This window comes from Tribolium castaneum, chromosome 8 (genome assembly GCF_031307605.1).
Source record: "Tribolium castaneum strain GA2 chromosome 8, icTriCast1.1, whole genome shotgun sequence".
NCBI classification, from domain to species: domain Eukaryota; kingdom Metazoa; phylum Arthropoda; class Insecta; order Coleoptera; family Tenebrionidae; genus Tribolium; species Tribolium castaneum.
Window position 1 is genome coordinate 14,836,696 of NC_087401.1, and position 18,943 is coordinate 14,855,638.

The 18,943-nt window shown below is 36.6% G+C and overlaps 3 protein-coding genes across 4 annotated transcripts; 1 reads left to right on the forward strand and 2 right to left on the reverse strand.

Annotated features, from left to right (window-relative positions):
* The first annotated feature begins 256 nt into the window (after positions 1-256).
* Positions 257-954, forward strand: agt (O-6-alkylguanine-DNA alkyltransferase). The gene has a single exon (XM_968274.4). It carries the CDS (start codon positions 346-348, stop codon positions 883-885), a length of 540 nt encoding a protein of 179 aa, XP_973367.1. The 5' UTR covers positions 257-345; the 3' UTR covers positions 886-954.
* On the reverse strand, positions 890-15,053 carry Sos (Son of sevenless). Of its 2 annotated transcripts, XM_015980825.2 has the most exons (13): positions 14,670-15,053; positions 12,379-12,498; positions 12,186-12,329; positions 11,972-12,136; positions 11,835-11,846; positions 11,456-11,631; positions 11,246-11,406; positions 8,444-8,895; positions 5,082-5,996; positions 3,077-3,337; positions 2,097-3,022; positions 1,580-2,011; positions 890-1,524 (listed from the first exon to the last, which is right to left on the reverse strand). In XM_015980825.2, the coding sequence occupies exons 1-13, from the start codon at positions 14,766-14,768 to the stop codon at positions 1,386-1,388; spliced, it is 4,002 nt and encodes a 1,333-aa protein (XP_015836311.1). In that variant the 5' UTR covers positions 14,769-15,053; the 3' UTR covers positions 890-1,385. The 2 variants fall into 2 exon arrangements, with proteins under 2 accessions (XP_015836311.1, XP_008194701.1); XM_008196479.3 differs by lacking the exon at positions 11,835-11,846.
* A 257-nt stretch (positions 15,054-15,310) lies between these two features.
* On the reverse strand, positions 15,311-16,053 carry LOC103313383 (hypothetical protein). The gene is made up of 3 exons (XM_008196480.3): positions 15,880-16,053; positions 15,706-15,828; positions 15,311-15,648 (listed from the first exon to the last, which is right to left on the reverse strand). The coding sequence occupies exons 1-3, from the start codon at positions 15,954-15,956 to the stop codon at positions 15,519-15,521; spliced, it is 330 nt and encodes a 109-aa protein (XP_008194702.1). The 5' UTR covers positions 15,957-16,053; the 3' UTR covers positions 15,311-15,518.
* Between the last annotated feature and the right edge of the window lie 2,890 nt (positions 16,054-18,943).

An 18,943-nucleotide genomic window follows, 5' to 3' on the forward strand; every position in this document is an offset into this window, starting at 1 on the left:
GGCCTCTAACTCGAAATAAAACCTCAAAAAGTGAGATTTTTTACCAAAATGAGCCTCAAATAACCGGTCTTGACTTCAAAAAGCGGGCAAAACGCCTCATTTACGGGTTTCCAAAATTATTAATTTCCCTCAAACAACGATAATTCAAATTTAATTAATTATTTACGCCAAGTTGGAATAACAAGTCTCTTTTAAACCGTCGTTAGATGTAATTATTAATTTTAATTATTCAAAAACGAGATAAAAATCGATTCATGGCTACCAACACGCCAAAAAAATCCCCACGTTTTTTGCGTTTTTTAACCTAAAAAATTTAGAATCTGAACTTTGCGATTAATTTGCACAATGGGTGAGTTTGTGACGTCCCTGGTGCGCAAAATCGGGCCCGCGGCCCACAAGCGGGCCCCCCCGTTGGGCCTTGTGTACGGCACAGCCTCCACGAAATTCGGCAACTGTCTCGCAGCGTTTCAACGCAATGCCCTTTGTTACCTCACGTTCTACGACACGGAGCCCCCTTTGGAGGGTTTGAGACAAGCCTGGCCTAACGCCACTTTATATAATGATATACTGGTGTCTGAGAATATCGTAAAGCTGTTCGAGGGGGCTGCCAGTTACGATCTGTTCCTCAAAGGCACGGATTTTGAGCTTGAGGTGTGGGAGGCCCTTTTGAAGGTTAAAAAGGGCAAAACTGCGAGTTACGAGGATATTGCTAGAGCTGTGGGGCGCCCTAGGGCTCTGAGGGCGGTGGGAAGGGCTGTTGGCAAGAATCCAGTCGCGTACGTCGTGCCGTGCCACAGGATTATTAGGAAGGATGGGGCTGTTTACAAGTATGCGTCCGGGGCTGAGCGCAAGAGGAAGCTGCTGGAGGACGAGGGGGCTATTTAAGCGCTTGTTACATTGATACATTTATTATACTTATTATTTGAAGGTCATAGTAAATTTTTTTTTACAAAGTATGGTCCATTTTCTACTATCACAGATTAAAAAATCATCAATTTAAGGGGGCGATTGGGGACTTGTCCGGCGGTGGGGCAAGTCCCCAATTACGCAAACTCAAGATAAACATCTATACTGTAACAATTCCTTTCCACGTTGAGATAGCGGGATTAAGTCTGCGAGTCAATCGCACCATCCCAATGTATTATCATAAAAATTCAACATAGAAAACTGTTTTTCCATATTACACTTTTTGGCAACTATATTTATCCATTTACATTATATTACAGTATTTACATAATGTACATCAATCAGTGTAAGAGGGGGAAAAACATCGCCAACTCTATACTTACATAAAATACGTAATAAATAGAACAAGTCTTTTGTACACACGACAACAAATTCAAATCATTTTGATAAAACTTGCTTATTTGGAAGCCCCTCCCTCATTAAGTTGTGGTAGTGCTCGGGTATTGGAACATGGGTCCCGTGACCATGTCGGCGGACCGGGCCGCCGGCCTGGGCGGCAGCCGAGGCGTGGCCGAGTCATACCGTGGCGAAATACTCGCTGGTTGGTTCTGAGGAACTCTGAAACCGCGCCCAATCAGACTGACCCCGCCCCCAAACTATGCGCTAAACTCACAAGGGCGTGACGTTCGCATGGACCGTCCTCCTCGGCACCTGCGGTTGGACCGTTGAATGCCGCCGCATGTGCAACTGCGACATGTGGGTGGGGTTGAGTCGGGGCATGGTCCCGCCCCCGAACGAGTTAAAGGAATGATGCGAGTGTTGAATGTGGGAGCTGGGGGACGAACCGGGATCGCCGCGACGTGGGGGCAGCGGGGGAGGGGAGCATTCGCGCCAATGAGGATCGGTCTTTAATTGCGGGGAACTGATTTCGGGGCTGTCGCGGCGCCGCCGGGGCGGGAGCGGGGGCGGAGGCGGGGGCGGGGTTAGCGGACGGCGCGGACTGTTAGGTTCGTAGGATTGGACGGGGCCGGGCGAGGCGGGGCTGTGCGGCCCCGGGCTGTTCGAGCCCCCCGTCGAGCTTTGGCTATAGTGTTGGTACTTTGACCTGGAATTTGACACAAAACCTAGTTTTTTCGGTCCGCATTATCGGATTTTTTTACACATTTTTGGGTAATAGAGTTAGTACTCACGCTTGTGGGGGCGGCGGGGGCGGATTGCGCATCGACGTCGTGGACATGATGGAGCCCACACTGGGGCTGCGGTTGTGGTTGGGCTGGAACCAGCTCAGGATGGTGTTGGATGTGGCTGGCGAGACCGGGCTTAAGGTGGGGCTGTTCTGGCAGGTGCCCAACTGAACGGGCGCAAAAACGCTAAACTCGTTATCCGATTTCGAGGAATCTTCGCTCTTTGAGTCGTCGCTCTTGATGTTTGACGAATTCAGGGTGGAATTAATCGCATTTGTGACCGCCGTGGCTGTGGTTTTCGCCTTTGATTTAATGCCCGGACTTTTGAGGCTCAGATGTGGCCATTTCCGGGGGAATTTCTGGACTTGTTTCTGGCCTCTGGGCTCGATCTCCATCGACTTGTTGTACAGGTAGTTGCTGATTTCGGTGTCGGAGAGGTCGCCGAACGGGTTGAGGTTTTCGAGGAAGTGGCGGATTTTCGATTCGACGCTGAAACAGTACGGTTGGTTCTGGTATTGTTGGATTTCTCCGGTGATTTCGGCGACTTTTCGGCGCTTGAAGAAGTTGATGAGTTGGGTGTTGGGGAGGAAGTCGGGATTGCCCTCCTCGATGTGGAGGATGTTGGTGAGGTACATGCCCAGGAAGGGGACACAGGGCGGGTTGATGGAGCGTAGTTTCTCTTGGTATTTTTTGAAATGGTCGTCGGCTCGGCACTCCTCCAGCGCCTTCTTGTTCTGTTGCGTCAGCGCGGCGAAAGTCAGCTTGAGGCGATGAACGGAGGCCGAGGCACAAGTCGAGACGATCGACAAGACTCCGTTGAAATTATTTATTTCGTATAAAACTATCATTATTTCGATTATTCGGTTTAGGATTGCGACGCGTTCTTCGAAATTTTCCGCCTCGACGATGTTTTTCTCCAACCAGCGGCCCACCTGTAACCGTTTTCTTGTTTATTTAATGTGAAAAAAAATAAGGAAGGGTGTTACATTAGTTGTGTGTTTGATCATTTTGAGTAAATTCGGACTTGTCGTTTCTTTGTCTTTTTTTGTCCAAACGGCTCCGACTAGTTCGGAAGGTTTGATCATTCGGTACAGATCGAATTCGAGAATTGTTAGTTGGCGTGCGATTTCGACAGGGTGGAGGGTTAGAATTCCGTATTCTTCTTCGGTGCAAGGGATGTGCCATTCGATCGGGGGCGGAGGCTCGTCGAAGGCGAAGCGGATGTGTCGCTGATTATCGTTTTCCATCTAGAAATTAGAGAGGGTTTACATTATTTTTTTTTTATTTTCTCAATTACGGCTAAACTATTCGAAAAAGTGGAACTATTTTTATCCATACCTATGCAAAATGATCCGGGGAATCGATTGGCACCGAGAAAATTGCCATATTCCCAATAGTTTTTTAGTTATGAATTTTTTAAAATATCACCTATTTTTGCTTTTATTTGCAATTTTCTCGAAAACTATTAGTTGGAGAACAATATTTTTTTTTGAAAAAAATAGATAATTCAAAGAGCTTTCCAACGATAATACACTTCATGGGGTTATCTCTAATAGTTCCGGAGTTATTGCTCGATAAATGTTCGAAGCAACGAAAATTGACCAAAATCGCGACAAAAATTGGAAAATCAAAACTCAAAAAATCGAACATATGGACTTTTTTAAACTTTTAACAACTCTAGAACGTTGTAAAGGCATATATAAGTCCGAAAAACTATGATAGAACGAGTTAAAAAATATTTTTTTCACTTTCTTGAAAGTAAGTGAACTCAGGAAATATTAGCAAAAAAATCAAAATTTTAAATCTCGTGGTATAATACAGAAAATGAGCCGCTGAATTTAATGGAATAAACCGCAATGCTCAACGCCTTTTAGTTTTCGAGTTATGAATTTTTTTATTGAATAAAATTTTCCACTATGACAAATGGCTACCCTACATTTAGGTAAAAATTTTAAATTTTGAATTCTTGTGAAAAATTGATATAACATGTAAAATGAGCCGTAGAATTCAATGGAACAAACTGCATTGCTCTACGACTTTTAGTTTTTTTTTAATGAATTTTTTTAGTGAAAAACTTTGATCGCCTCTGTAGCCGGAACCGTTGCCCGGAGCGGCTCCGGGTTTGGTCGAAAAAATAGATAAAATTAAGCGCTATCAGATGGTTTTTTGTTCGTTGCTCTAAGTCTTACAGTTTCCAAGAAAAACGCAAAAAAGGTTTCCATTTTCACTTTTTTCAATTTTCAACCGCCAATTACGGCAAAACTATTAGAGTTATCGAGAAACGGAAAAATGGAGGACAACCGGAATAAAAAACTCTACAAAATAGCATAGGACTCAAGGCGATATCTCGCAAAATTTTTTTCAATTTTCAAAGGCCGATTACGGCCAAACTAAAAAAACTAGGGGAAAACGGTTTTTTCCATCGTAAAGAGCACATCAAAATCTATAAGATAGGATAGGTTTCATTTGATTTTGAGACACTTTAAAAATTGGCCAATTTTAAGGGGGGATGTTAACTTTTTTCTAATTTTTTTTATTTTCTCATTTACGGCTAAACTATTCCAAAAAGTGGAACTATTTTGATCCATACCTATGCAAAATGATCCGGGGAATCGATTGGCGTCGAGAAAAGTGCCAAATTCCCAATAGTTTTTTAGTTATGAATTTTTTAAAATTTTACCAATTTTTGTATTTATCAGCAATTTGCTCGAAAACTATTAGTCGGAGAACAATAATTTTTTTTGAAAAAAATAGATAATTCAAAGAGCTTTCGAACGATAATACACTTCATGGGGTTATCTCTAATACTTCCGGAGCTATTGCTCGAAAAATGTTCCGGTTACCGGAAATCGGCCAAAATCGCCACAAAAATTGACAAAAAACAAAACATAAAAAATCGAACCTATTGACTGTTTCATACTTTTAACAACTCAAAAAGGTTGTAAAAGCATAGAAAATAGTGTTTTTTGATATCAATATTCTACCACTCACCTTTCTGTGCAATATCTTGAGCACGCTGTCCACCCACTTCCTCATGCTCTTCCCGTTGACCGCATCCAGAAAATCCCTCAATTTAACCAAAAGTGTGGGATCCCGCTCGAAATCATAAAAATGATGATCAACCCAATGCCTCAACACATTCAACACTCGGAACTGCACCGGCTGCACGTACTCCTTCCTGTACTTTTTCCAATCCTCCCTTTGATTATTTTTCTGCATTTTATCCGTGTCGCAACACTCCTGCTCATAAACCAGCGACGGATCGGGAATTTGAAATCGTTCAATGAGCAAATCGAGCAACTCCTTCGGCGAACAAAAACTCCGATACGTCGTCAAAAACGTGCGCACAAATTTCGGATCGGCGTAAATATGATAAGTCAGTCTTTCAACAAGTTTATACAGTGTTGCGCCCTTGATCAGGGGCACACCTCCGTTCTCGCGCTGCTCGAGGATGATGTTGTCCTTGGAGTCGGGCTCCGCAAATTTGTACAAAGACGGCGGTGGAAGTTTAAGGGGGTGTTTCCGCTCAATATCCGACAAAATACTATCAAGGATGCGTTCCAACATCGAGCGCGTGTTCAACATCACCAAGTCGGCCATCCACGAGTTTTTCTCTTCGGCTGTTTTCGCACACAAAATCACCGACGGTTGCATGTGTCTTGGCGCGATTTCGAACGCGTTCTTCAACTCTTCGGTGTCCAAGTGATCGATGATTTCGACTTTTCGGATGAAAAAACGCTCCTTTAAGCGACATTCTGCGTGGTTTTGGTGAACGGAACTCTGTCGTCTTGAGTTCGGTTTACACAAGATGAGTAAACCGTCGAAGAGGAAAACTCTTCGTTCGGTTAAGCGTTTCCCTGAACTAACTTTCATCAGGACGTCCTCTCGCACGAACTCGTTGCAACACTGCGCCAAAAATTGGATTAAAAACAATCGCAATAAAGTTAAAACTGTTAGAAGACACAAAAGTCTTAACAAGGGTCCTCTCTACACAGATGTTAACTTTTTTTATTTTCTCATTTACGGCTAAACTATTCCAAAAGGTGGAACTATTTTGATCCATACCTATGCGAAATGATCCAGGGAATCGATTGGCATCGAGAAAATTGCCAAATTCCGAATAGTTTTTTAGTTATAAATTTTTTTAAATTTTACCAATTTTTTTATTTATCAGCAATTTGCTCGAAAACTATTAGTCGGAGAACAATAATTTTTTTTGTAAAAATAGATAATTCAAAGAGCTTTCCAACGATAATACACTTCATGGGGTTATCTCTAATAGTTCCGGAGTTATTGCTCGATAATTGTTCTGGGTACCGGAAATCGGCCAAAATCGCGACAAAAATTGAAAAACTCAAACATAAAAAAATCGATCAAATGAACTTTCTGTGGACTTTTAACAACTTTAGTGGGTTGTTAAGACATATAGATGTCCATAAAAAATTGCTGGAGTGAGTTTAAAATTTTTTTTTATCACTTTGAAGGTAAGTGTATTACTCAGGTTTGAGCAAAAAAATTGAAACTTTTAAATCTCGTGAAAAATTGATATAATACGTAAAATGAGCCGTAGAATTCAATGGAACAAAACGCATTGCTCTACAACTTTTAGTTTTTTTTATAAATTTTTTTAGTGAAAAACTTTGATCGCCTCTGTAGCCGGAACCGTTGCCCAAAGCGACTCCTGGTTTAGTCGAAAAAATAGATAAAATTAAGCGCTATCAGATGGTTTTTTATTCGTTGCTCTAAGTCTTATAGTTTCCGAGAAAAACACAAAAAAAGGTTTCCATTTTCACTTTTTTTCAATTTTCAACCGCCAATTACGGCGAAACTATTAGAGTTATCCAGAAACGGAAAAATGGAGAATAACCGGAATAAAAAACTCTACAAAATGGCATAGGACTCAAGGCGATATCTCGCAAAAAATTTTTCAATTTTCAAACGCCGATTACGGCCAAACTAAAAGAGTTAGGAGAAAACGCTTTTTTAGATCGGAAAGAGCACATCAAAATCTATAAGATAGAATCGGTTTTATTTCATTTAGAGACACTTTAAAAATTGACCGATTTTAAGGGGGGGGGGGGTGTTAACTTTTTTTTAATTTTTTTTATTTTCTCAATTACGACTAAACTATTCGAAAAAGTGGAACTGTTTTGATGCATACCAATGCAAAATGATCCGGGGAATCGATTGGCATCGAGAAAATTGCCAAATTCCGAATAGTTTTTTAGTTATGAATTTTTAAAAATTTTACCAATTTTTGCATTTAGCAGCAATTTGCTCGAAAACTATTAGTCGGAGAACAATAATTTTTTTTGAAAAAAAATAGATAAATTAAAGAGCTTTCCAACGATAATACACTTCATGGGGTTATCTCTAATAGTTCCGGAGCTATTGCTCGATAAATGTTCCGGGTACCCAAAATCGACAAAATTTGCGACGAAAATTGAAAAAATCAAACATCAAAAAATCGAACATATGGACTTTTTGTGGACTTTTAACAACTTTTGTGGGTTGTTAAGACATGTAGAAGTCCATAAAAATTTACTGGAGTGAGTTTAAAAAAAAATTTCACCTCTTTGAAGGTAAGTTGTATTTACTCAGGAAATTTGAGCAAAAAAATTGAAAATTTTAAATCTCGTTAAAAGTTGGTATAATACAGAAAATGAGCCGCTGAATTCAATGGAACAAACCGCATTGCTCTACGACTCTTAGTTTTTGAGTTATGAATTTTTTGAAAAATAATTCGGCGCATCCACCATTTTCCAAATTAAAATAAAATAAATTACGGCAATACTATTCGAAAAAGTGCAACTATTTTTATCCATACCTATGCAAAATGATCCGGGGAATCGATTGGCATCGAGAAAATGGCCAAATTCCCAAAAGTTTTTTAGTTATGAATTTTTTAAAATTTCACCAATTTTTGCTTTTATTTGCAATTTTCTCAAAAACTATTAGTCGGAGAACAATAATCTTTTTTGAGAAAGGTAGATAATTTAAAGAGCTTTCCAACGATAATACACTTCATGGGGTTATCTTTAATAGTTCCGGAGTTATGGCTCGATAAATGCTCCGAACATCCGGAATCGACCAAAATCGCGGCAAAAATTTGAAAAATCAAACATCAAAAAATCGATCAAATGGACTTTTTAGGAGCTTTTAACAACTTTAGCGGGTTGTTACTTTTTTACTTTCTGGATTACAAAATGTTTCAAAATAGTGATTAATTATTTGGTAATTAAACACTCGAAGAGAACAAAATTAGCACATTTTTCATCCAAACTCGTTTTAAGCAACTGTTACGCAACGTTTCGCCTATTATAACATACATCATCAGGATAAAAAATCAATACCTGTCCCAAATCCTTCGGGTCCCAATTTTCGACGTTCTTCTCGATTTCGTGCAGTTTATCCAAGGCGGCTTGTCGGCGCGCCCGCACTTGGAGGAAGGGGGTGGAGCAGCTGCGCAGCATGGCGGGGGAGGGGACGCACCGGGAGAGCTCGATTTGGAGGGGTTTGAGTAAGCCTTCGACTTGGGTGAGGGTTTCGCGGTCTTCGGGGGCCACGGACAGGCCCCGTAAAATGGTGATGTATTCGATGTAGGAGAAGCAGTGTCGGATGGGGCCCATTAGAAGCGCAGGCAGGTAATACTTGAGGGCGAGACGCATGCCTTGACCGGCTGAGATGAGCGCGTTTTCGACGTCGGGGCGCGAGAGGAGGCTGTTGAGGGTGGAGCGACATGTGGGGGCGGTTACGTCTTTCGCGTATTTTATGTACACGTCGAATTCGGCGGCTTCGGCCAGCTCTGCCAACAAAAAATTACATCTGAAGTTTTTTATAAGTAAATATATTTTTATGGCACTCGCTACGCTCGTGCCATTTCGCGAACTACTTTTAACGCCATTCGAAGTGTGCTTTAGCCGCGCTAAAATTTGGTTGCTTATAGCAACGGCCGATTTTGCTATTTTATTGTACACCTGACTATTTTGAAAATGTCGTGTCGGTAAATCAACCCATAAGCTCACACATTTGTTTTTGCAAATTTTATTTCAGAAAAAAATATTACATATAAAAATGTAAAAATTGTTACATGATGCGGCTCTGTATTAAAATTTGAATAAATATTATTTACATGTTCCCGTAGTGCTAACAGTTTCAAGTTAATCAGTGGTATAGCAAACAGCTTTGAGTAATTAAGTAATTTTATTATTAAAATTAGTTGAAATTTTTAAATTTTGTAATTTTTTTGTTTGTGGTTATAACTTTGAAATAGCCTATAGTTTATAATTATGACGTTTGCTTAAGTAATAATTAAATCAAAAGTTGCAATTCGCTTTATAATGATTTAATAACACAGATTTATTTCAAAAAAAATGTTAAAACTGAATGTAAATGTATTTTTATTGCTAGGTGAGACATTATCTGTTTTTTCAGGTGTACTAGCCTATGAGGCCCATTACAGACTCTACGAGATGAAATAAAGCTTCTCATAATAAACAGACAAAAATTTTTTATATGTAAAAAATTGTGAATTATAATTGTTTTTTTAATGCAACATTCGTTTCATTAAATTTATTATCAACCTCTAAATATAATTGTTATAAATAAACCAAACCAATTTTCTCAATATGTAAATTTGTCGGACAATTTTGACGTTTTTCGTCATTTATGACGAAATTACTGCAGCAAATATAAATAAATAAATACATAATAAAAAATAAATAAATTATTTCTTTGAAGATTCTTTCCATTATTCTTTATTATCTGCTACATATTAACTTTGTATAAAGTCAATGAATCAGACGAATTTTTTTTGTAATTTTTTTATTTTTATTTTTTTGTATTCATGACGATAAAAGCGAATGTTCTTACACAATTTTATTCAGTGTGTCTTACTTACTGTTGTCACGAATTGACACTTCATAAACTAATTAGGATTTTTTAGTACAAATATACTTCTAAAACCAATTTCTTGGGTGACATTGATTTTGTTGTGTACTGTACACAAAAAATTAATTTTTACATATTAACAAAAATTCTTTAAAAATAGCTCATAATTTTGATATTGTTATAACAAAAACACCCTCTAGAACCCTTAATTTAACCAGCTATTGCAATATTAACGACTTTTAGCTTAATCGTTCAATCAATTTTCAAAATTTTCATTAAAACAAGCTTTTTTTTATTGATAAAATACCACAAATCACCAACATGGCAGGTAAAAATCTATTACGAGGCTAGATTTACATAATCAAGCCGAAAAAACGGTTAAAAAACTTTTTATTTTCGTGACATAAACTCAAAAAAAATTAATTAACAAATTTTTTTGCTTAGAAATCGTGAAAAATCGGTACAAAATCAATGCAAGGTCCCAAAGTTGAAGATTTAAAATGTTTTGCAAAATTAAAACCTCACAAAAAAAATAATAAAGAAGCTTTTGCTGCGTACAGTCTTGGACAAAAGTAATGACAAAACTTTTTTATTTTGTAGATTAATTTGCGAATACAATTATTACATACAACGTGAATATGTAAATAACAATAACCTTAAAAAAATATTTATACCAATTTTTGTTTCTTAGAGATCATAAAAAAATAAAATGCAATACTTTTTTTTCAGAAAAATTACATTGTGTTGATTTTGATTTTTTTTTATAAATGTTTGGCGAGTTCTACAGTTTCGTAAAAGATATAAAAAGACATAAGAAAGTTTCGAAAAAATTAGTTATTCTTTGTTTTTTTCAAACGTTTCGAAATTAATTATTTTCGTATGAAGCCATTTGATTACGTGACGTTGGACCTAAAAATAAATTATTCCGTCCATAAAAACACAAACTTATTTTTATTCACTCAATTCCTATTTAAAACAATATTTTTTCATAGCCAATAAAAATATATATCGGTTTGTAAGCGCGCTGCAAAACCAGATAAGTTTTAAACTCTGCTGTAAAAATTAAAATATATACTTATTTACGACCAAAAAACACCAAACATAGTAATATTAAATGTCTCAGACTGGAAAAAACCGCCATGAAATGGCCATAAAATGCTAAACACCTGCTAAAAAATAAAAATTTCCATCTAAACATATCTTAAAATTAGTAATTCTCAATTATTGGTTCATTTATGCAATTACAAGTTTCAAAATCGCGTTACCTTCGAAACAGCTGCCAATGTACGACATTTGGTCTTGCGCCATCTCGATGACGTCCTCCAAACTACCCAATAGAGTATACGTCAGTTCGTAAATATCCATAATGTTCGAAAAAATCAGTTCAATTTCGGTCGAATCGGAGCTTAGTTTGATAATTTCCTCGCTGCAACAGTCGTCACACATCACGTGACCCGACCAAATCCGAGACTTACCGAAACACTTTGATCAACATGTGTAGTTCTTTGATGTATGCTTTTTCCGAAGCTATTAACTCTCTTACGACTTCCTCATACGTGAGACTCGTGCGCGGAGCCGACGACACTAAAAGCGACTCAGTCGGTAAACCAGGTCCCCCTCCTTCATCTTGATAGAACATATCCATGAGTGCCTATAAAAAATACGAAAGTGTGAAGAAATGACCGACGCTGACTAGATAAAGTGTGCAAAAGCGGAAATCATAGTGACCTGTGCAAGCGGCAACTAAAATCAAGCCCATCTATGACAAGTCTCTGGCGGCTAGTTCTATAACTAGGGAGAAAAACATGCTGCCACATTGAAAGAAATTAAATAACTAAAAACATGGCTACCTACCATGGCTGTGGGCTGTGACGCAGCGTGAAAGCAAAAGCAAGTTAATCAAAAAAATGAAAAGCTTCTCCATTTTTTTTAATCCTAACCTAACTCGTCAAATAAAAAACATCTAGCTAGTGATTATTACAGTGGCCTACCTTATCCGCATTCATCGAAATCTGGACATCCTGGTAGGTGATTTCGAAATGTTTGATGTTTTTCACGTAATTTCCCGCCAATTTTAAAATATCGGCCGAAATGTACTCCAAAACAGCGACTAGAAAGAGGGAGACGGTCGAGTCGACTTTGTACAATAGCAATTCCTAAATCGCATAAATCAGTTATACATACTTGATTTTTTCTACAAGTTACCTTTTGTAATAAACTGTGAATTTTGTCAACTGGCAACAGCAAAACGGACTTCTTTTTGCCTCGATCGAGGGCGCCTTGGGCCTCTTTCAAGGCCCACTTATCGATGGGGGTAGGAAACGTGCTTTGTACTCTATATTCAACATCCTGGAAAAGGGCTAGTAAAAAGTTGGCTTTGAAAATGTAAAAGGCCCACCTGGACTGTGTGTGGACTAGGTTTGGCGCAGAGCATGGCCAGAAGGCGCAAACAGAGGTTTTCGACGTATTCGAGGGCATCTTCGCGGGCGTCCAAAGACGGGTGCACCTGCTCCAGCACCTGAAAAACAATGGTGCCAACTGAATTTCATAGGCATAAGCCATTTGTTACAAAATAACGAACAAAATTCATGAGATATTTTTCAAAAAAACCTCGAACAGGTCGTATTTCTTTTTTTAATTGCTACACCTTTTTATCTTTTTGGTAAGTATAAAAAAATAAAAAATATTAAAAATATATTAATATATAATGTAACGATATAATAAAAAATATATAAATATATTAATATTAATATTATATATTATATTAAAAATATATATTATTAGTAAGAGTATTACATAAATTATATAATATTTTAAAAAAGGTGATGTTTTTGATTATTTTTGTGTTTAGGTGTCATATTAAGTGTTTTCATACTAAGTATGCAAGAAAAATAAAAAAGAATGATAAAACAAGTGAAGAAAAAAACGATAAAACCAATTATATTTAACTGTTGTTAATATATAATATTATAATATAATAAAAACTATATAAATATATTAATATTATATATTATATTAAAAAATATATTATTATATTATTAGTAAAAGTATTACATAAATTATAAAATATTTAAAAAAACGTGATGTTTTTTTTGTTTATTTTTTGTGTTTAGGTGTCATATTAAGTGTTTTCATACTTAGTATGCAAGAAAAATACAAAAAAGTGGAGAAAAAAAGATAAAGCCAATTATATTTAATTGTAATCATTTTTTTATTTTATTTTTTTTTTCTTATTACCAAATGTATTATATCTAAAACAGTAAAAAAAATTAAGAATGGCGTCACAACTCAAAAATGAATGACATCTAAATGTCACCATAATGTCAAAATTTGGCATCTAAAAAAATAAAAACAACCTGTTCAGGTTTTTTTTTGAAAAATGACATCAATTATATGATTTTTTTTCTTTTGGTTCAGTATGTTTTCATTCATAAATTGTGACTGAACTGTCAAATTAAAAATATTAAGAGTAGATTGTAATGGATGCTGCTCTCATACGAGTTTTTTGTTCAAATATTTATTAAGTGTTTTTTTATTGTTCCACTTAATTACGTCATTTTTCGTCATTTTTGTTGCCGTCATTCACTACCTACACTGTTTTTTTATCGAAATTGGTTCACTGGGAAAACATTTTTTGCCAATATTTACAATTATTATAATAAATCAGTGATAGACATGAATAGACGTCAATTGTTTCCCAGTAAGCTATTCTTTTTTTTTTCACAAGTCTTTAGATTCTATTTTAAAACCCTTGATTCAGAAGTTACGTTGGCAAAAGAGTAAATGATGTAGTAAAAAGCCTTGGGATACAAGTAAAAACAATATCAAACCGTACGTTAAATAACATAAAAAAAAATTAAAGTACTAATTTTTCATTATTTTTTGACCAATATGTAGCTTCAAAGCCATTCGAGTTGTACTAGTATTTTAAACACAAGCTTCAACTAAAAATCCCTATTTCTACCATATCACTGTTCATACAGTGTCACCAACTTAATTTAAAAATCACAGGTCATTCTAATGAAAAACTAAACTGACCTGACCTGACCTGACTTGACTATACAGTGTCACCAAGTTAATTTAGAAATCACAGGCCATTCTGACGAAAAACTGATTTTTTTTTCTCATTTGTGTCTCTTGGCGGGCAAAAAAATAGGGACCTCAAAATTTTGACACAAACGTCAAATATGTCTTTTCAAAACGTCAAAATAGGTTAAGTGTGGTTATGCTGTTACTTTTTTGTGACAGCGGTGGTACTTCTGCTTGATTTGTCACAAACAAAAAAATGACAAAAATTCATATCGTGTTTTAAATAATTGTTCATTGGCTGATTTAAATGACCTTGAAACTTTGCCATGATTGGAACAACCTTTGTACGAATTTCTCCAGGTTGTAATAATCTCTGTTTACAAACTGTTTCGAAAATCATGATGACAAGTCACTTTAGTCAAACGAAATAAAACTATTTCCTAATTGAATTTTCCAAAATTCGCGGAAGTGTCTAAGTGGCGATTGACGTCAGCACTGCCACTGCAATTAATCACCAATTAAAACCGCGATTGCATCAATAATCACGATTTCAAAAATCGCTCCAAAAAATCGATAGACTTTGACAGGTGTCAGGCGCGGTGTTTTCACCGCACACTTGACACTGCCGGTTCAAAAACTTGGCCACCACAGCCCCCTTACCCGCTTCAAGGCGGTGGTGAGCACTCCTTTCCACTTGGCCGAATTTTCCTCATTGGTGAAATCGTAAAAGTTGTCGCCGGCATTGACAGTATTCATCATTAGACAAATCAATGACAATTGCACACATCAACACACTGGATCAATCGAAAACAAACACACACTGTATTATAACCGCCATTGTTCGAAACCTTCACTCTGGAGCACGGGAAACGCACAGAGGGGCCCAGAACGGACACGTTCACGTTATATTGCACATTTTGCGGCCACTCCAACACACCAGAACACCGACTTTTTGGAAATTTTTCACTTTCGAATGATTGAAGAACAAAATACCGATCAGTTGACAGCCGCCATTTTAGTTTAAACATCGGTTATCTCCTCTCTCACTTTGACACACCCACCGGCGATAAGACCATCCTTTTTTAACAAAAAGTTAAGTTGGCAATGCGCAAGACTACGTCTTGTGTCTCACTCGCACGCCGTTGTTTTCATATAAAGGCGTCCTTTTCTAGCAGAGGCGTAAATACAGGGAGTGTGCGCTTTCGGATGAATCGATAGTGGAAATTAGTTCATCGGAAGCTAACACTTGACGTGCATCGGGTACCAACACTTGGTGCGTGAAGTTGGGTAAAAAACACAAATTCGATGATAAGTCTTTTACTTATGCAAAAACAATACAAAATAGCAAAACATATTTACAGACACTTCATTTAAATTAAGTTAATAAATAAGAGTAAAAAAATAAATTACCTATCTAGGACTAGAATAAGATAAGTATAACATAATACTGCTTTTTATGTAATTTCATTCCGATTCAACCATTCATGTCACACAAAATCACAAAACGAATTATTCCAAGTTCAGTAATCTCTGGATTAAATTTTCGTAGTCGGTCAACTCAACCGGGTCACCCTTATCTTCCTCCGATTGGTTGAAGAGAACGTCCAGGAATCTCGTTTGCGAGCGCCGCCTGCGGCCTCTAATAAAATAAACCAAATTAAAAACTAACTCTCTCCCAAAAAAAAAAAAAACTTACATTCTTCCTGGATCAATCCGGCCGCCCCCCACAGGCATGGTCACCGAAACCCCCTTCAACTTATTATTCAGCGCTATTCGGGACTGAAGATCGGCCAAATGGGCATCGGACACGCGCTTGAGCCTAAAACCCCAAATTGCACCCAATTCCGAAAAATCGCAGTTGGCGGCTTACCTGTATCGCGGTCCCGCGAAAACATTTTGCACACTCATCACCAACACAACGAAAAAACAAAATGTGATGGTTTTCATTTTGAAAAAAATAACACGCTCACTGCGATCAAATACGCGGCTGATGTTCGATTGTTGCGCGCAGCCTGCTCTGATAACTGTGATGACTGAACGGTGCGGTTCGGGTTATATGGTAGGTCTCGTGCATGCTCAATCGTCATTGGTTGATTTTTTATTTTTTGCAAAATGAAATGGTAAAAAATCAAATTTTGGGTTTCAAATTTGGGGCACATCCTAGTTGGCTTTGCGTCATGGTGATTCAAGCATCAATTAAATTTTGGAATATAAACAAATGACTGATGGTTTTTTGGCCCTCACGCCCACTAGATCGTAGTTAATAGTCATTGTTAAAGAAAAAATTTAAGTGTGTTGCGGATTTCCGCCATCTGCAAAAATTTATTTTACGGCACGTGTCAAGTGTTTGCAAATATTATTGGTGGCTTAATTGACATCTGTCTTTGACAAACAGTTTTTTTGGCAAAAATCACGCGATTATTTGAAGCATTAAAAAATTATTGGGCAAAGTTCAGCGTGAAATTTTGCGTTTGCTGCAAGATGGTAATTAATAGACAAACGCAATTAAGTTGAGTAAATAGAGACTTTGAGTGCAATTCTTTGTTGGAACAATTTCACTGTTTTTTACTTTTTTCTGAAAATAAAATAAACAATAATGAAGCAAGAAATTGCAAGCGACTTAGTCTAGGTGATTTAAATGCACGTCAAAGGCAAAAAAAAGAAGGCTTTGGTAGATGCAGGTAGTAACATGTTTGAAGTTCGTTAATAAGGGACGTGAAATAATCTTGCGCAAGATATACATGTTTATGCTTGTTTGAAGCTCTCTAGGCGCCTGAATTATTTCTTAACTATTGTGATGTATTATCTTATTTATTATCTTCAAAGATAGTAGTGGATAGTGGGTGATTCATCAGAAATAATTTGCTCCAATTTTTGTCTAAATTTATAAAATCTAAACAAACAGTTTAATAATTGTCATGTTTTAGTTCACATTGTTTAAAATCCCCGTATTTCGCAATTTCACACTTAAGTGGGGCGCTATAAATAGTAAAATAAATGCTCGAAATTTATAACTGTGTTTGGGAAGACTTATTTCTAGTCTCAACAGTTTATTAATTAAATTTGTTTTGCTGTATTTCACTTTCCTGTGAAATATTAATAATGTGCGCGCTCTGCGTATTAATTAGGAATGTAGGGTAAGTTCGGGTAAGGTGGCCTGAGGGAATTTGATTTTTCAAACTCGTTCAATCAAAAACAGTATATTTTGTGTTAATTTTGCTTAATTTTCCTTAAAAAAATTTACAATGTTTTTACGTAACTTCAGGTGGGTATGTGGTAATCTTATCATAAATCTGAGTGGGCCATGCTGGCCAAATACCCGGACAATAATCGTGTTTATAATGTTTAAATTTGTTTTTTTGTATTTCACTTTCGTTTGAAATATTAATAAGTGCGCGCCCTGCGTTTTAATTAAAAATGTAGGGTAAGTTCGGGTAAGGTGGCCTGGGAGAATTTGATTTTTCCAACTCGTTCAGTCAAAAACAAAATATTTTGTGTTAATTTTGCTTAATTTTCATAAAAAAAATTTACAATGTTTTTACGTAACTTCAGGTGGGTGTGTGATAATCTTATCATAAATCTGAGTGGGCCATGCTGGCCAAATACCTGGACAATAATCGTGTTTATAATGTTTAAATTTGTTTTTCTGTATTTCACTTTCGTTTGAAATATTAATAATGTGCGCGCTCTGCGTCTTAATTAGAAATGTAGGGTAAGTTCGGGTAAAGTGGCCTGAGGGAATTTGATTTTTCAAACTCGTTCAGTCAAAAACAAAATATTTTGTGTTAATTTTGCTTACTTTTTATAAGAAAATTTTTACAATGTTTTTACGTAACTTTGGTGGGTGTGTGATAATCTTATCATAAATCTGAGTGGGCCATGCTGGCCAAATACCTGGACAATAATCGTGTTTATAATGTTTAAATTTGTTTTTCTGTATTTCACTTTCGTTTGAAATATTAGCAATGTCCGCCCTCTGCGTATTAATTAGAAATGTAGGGTAAGTTCGGGTAAGGTAGCCTGAGGGAACTTGATTTTTCAAACCCGTTCAGTCAAAAACAGAATATTTTGTGTTAATTTTGCTTAATTTTCGTAAGAAAAATTTTACGTTTTTACGTAACTTCAGGTGGGTGTGTGATAATCTTATCATAAATCTGAGTGGCCAAATACCTGGACAATATTCGTGTTTATAATGTTTAAATTTGTTTTTTTTTGTATTTCACTTTCGTTTGAAATATTAATAATGTGCGCGCCCTGCGTCTTAATTATAAATGTAGGGTAAGTTCGGGTAAGGTGGCCTGAGGGAATTTGATTTTTCCAACTCGTTCAGTCAAAAACAAAATATTTTGTGTTAATTTTGCTTAATTTTCGTAAGAAAAATTTTACGTTTTTACGTAACTTCAGGTGGGTGTGTGATAATCTTATCATAAATCTGAGTGGGCCATTGCTGGCCAAATACCTGGAACAATAATCGTGTTTATAGTGTTGTGATGCGAAATCGATAATAATTAATTCTCAATGGCAACTAATTACAAGGGTAATAAAAGAAACCTTCGTTTGGTGTGATAAAAATATACAATAAATCTGCAAATAGTCATAAAAAAATTCCATTAAAAGCTAAATAAAGCCATAATCTGGTTTCAAAAAATTGCGTCATATTTATGACGTGTGTACGATGAGGTGGCAATTTATTCTCAATGTCAACGTTTTATGTAATAACGGATGAATATAATAGCATCACGATTGTGTGCTAAGATTTCATTATTATGATTCGGGGAAATTTGTAAAGTCAATAGACGTCAAGATGAGAGTGCTGAGACTTTCATTGATGACACACCTCGTATAAAATTTGGGATAAAAGTGTTGCAGTTGTAACGAAATGCGCATTGTTTACATTCTGTCATTTGCAACAATTACAATAGACTGCGACGACC

Coding starts and splice junctions, on each gene's coding strand:
- agt (XM_968274.4), top strand. CDS start 346: ATGGGTGAGTTTGTGACGTCCCTGGTGCGCAAAATCGGGCCCGCGGCC.
- Sos (XM_015980825.2), bottom strand. CDS start 14,768: ATGATGAATACTGTCAATGCCGGCGACAACTTTTACGATTTCACCAAT. Junction 12,499..14,669: donor TCACCACCGCCTTGAAGCGG/GTAAGGGGGCTG, acceptor ATTGTTTTTCAG/GTGCTGGAGCAGGTGCACCC. Junction 3,338..5,081: donor TCAAGATATTGCACAGAAAG/GTGAGTGGTAGA, acceptor TCTAATTTCTAG/ATGGAAAACGATAATCAGCG.
- LOC103313383 (XM_008196480.3), bottom strand. CDS start 15,956: ATGAAAACCATCACATTTTGTTTTTTCGTTGTGTTGGTGATGAGTGTG. Junction 15,829..15,879: donor TTCGCGGGACCGCGATACAG/GTAAGCCGCCAA, acceptor TTGGGGTTTTAG/GCTCAAGCGCGTGTCCGATG. Junction 15,649..15,705: donor CGGATTGATCCAGGAAGAAT/GTAAGTTTTTTT, acceptor TTATTTTATTAG/AGGCCGCAGGCGGCGCTCGC.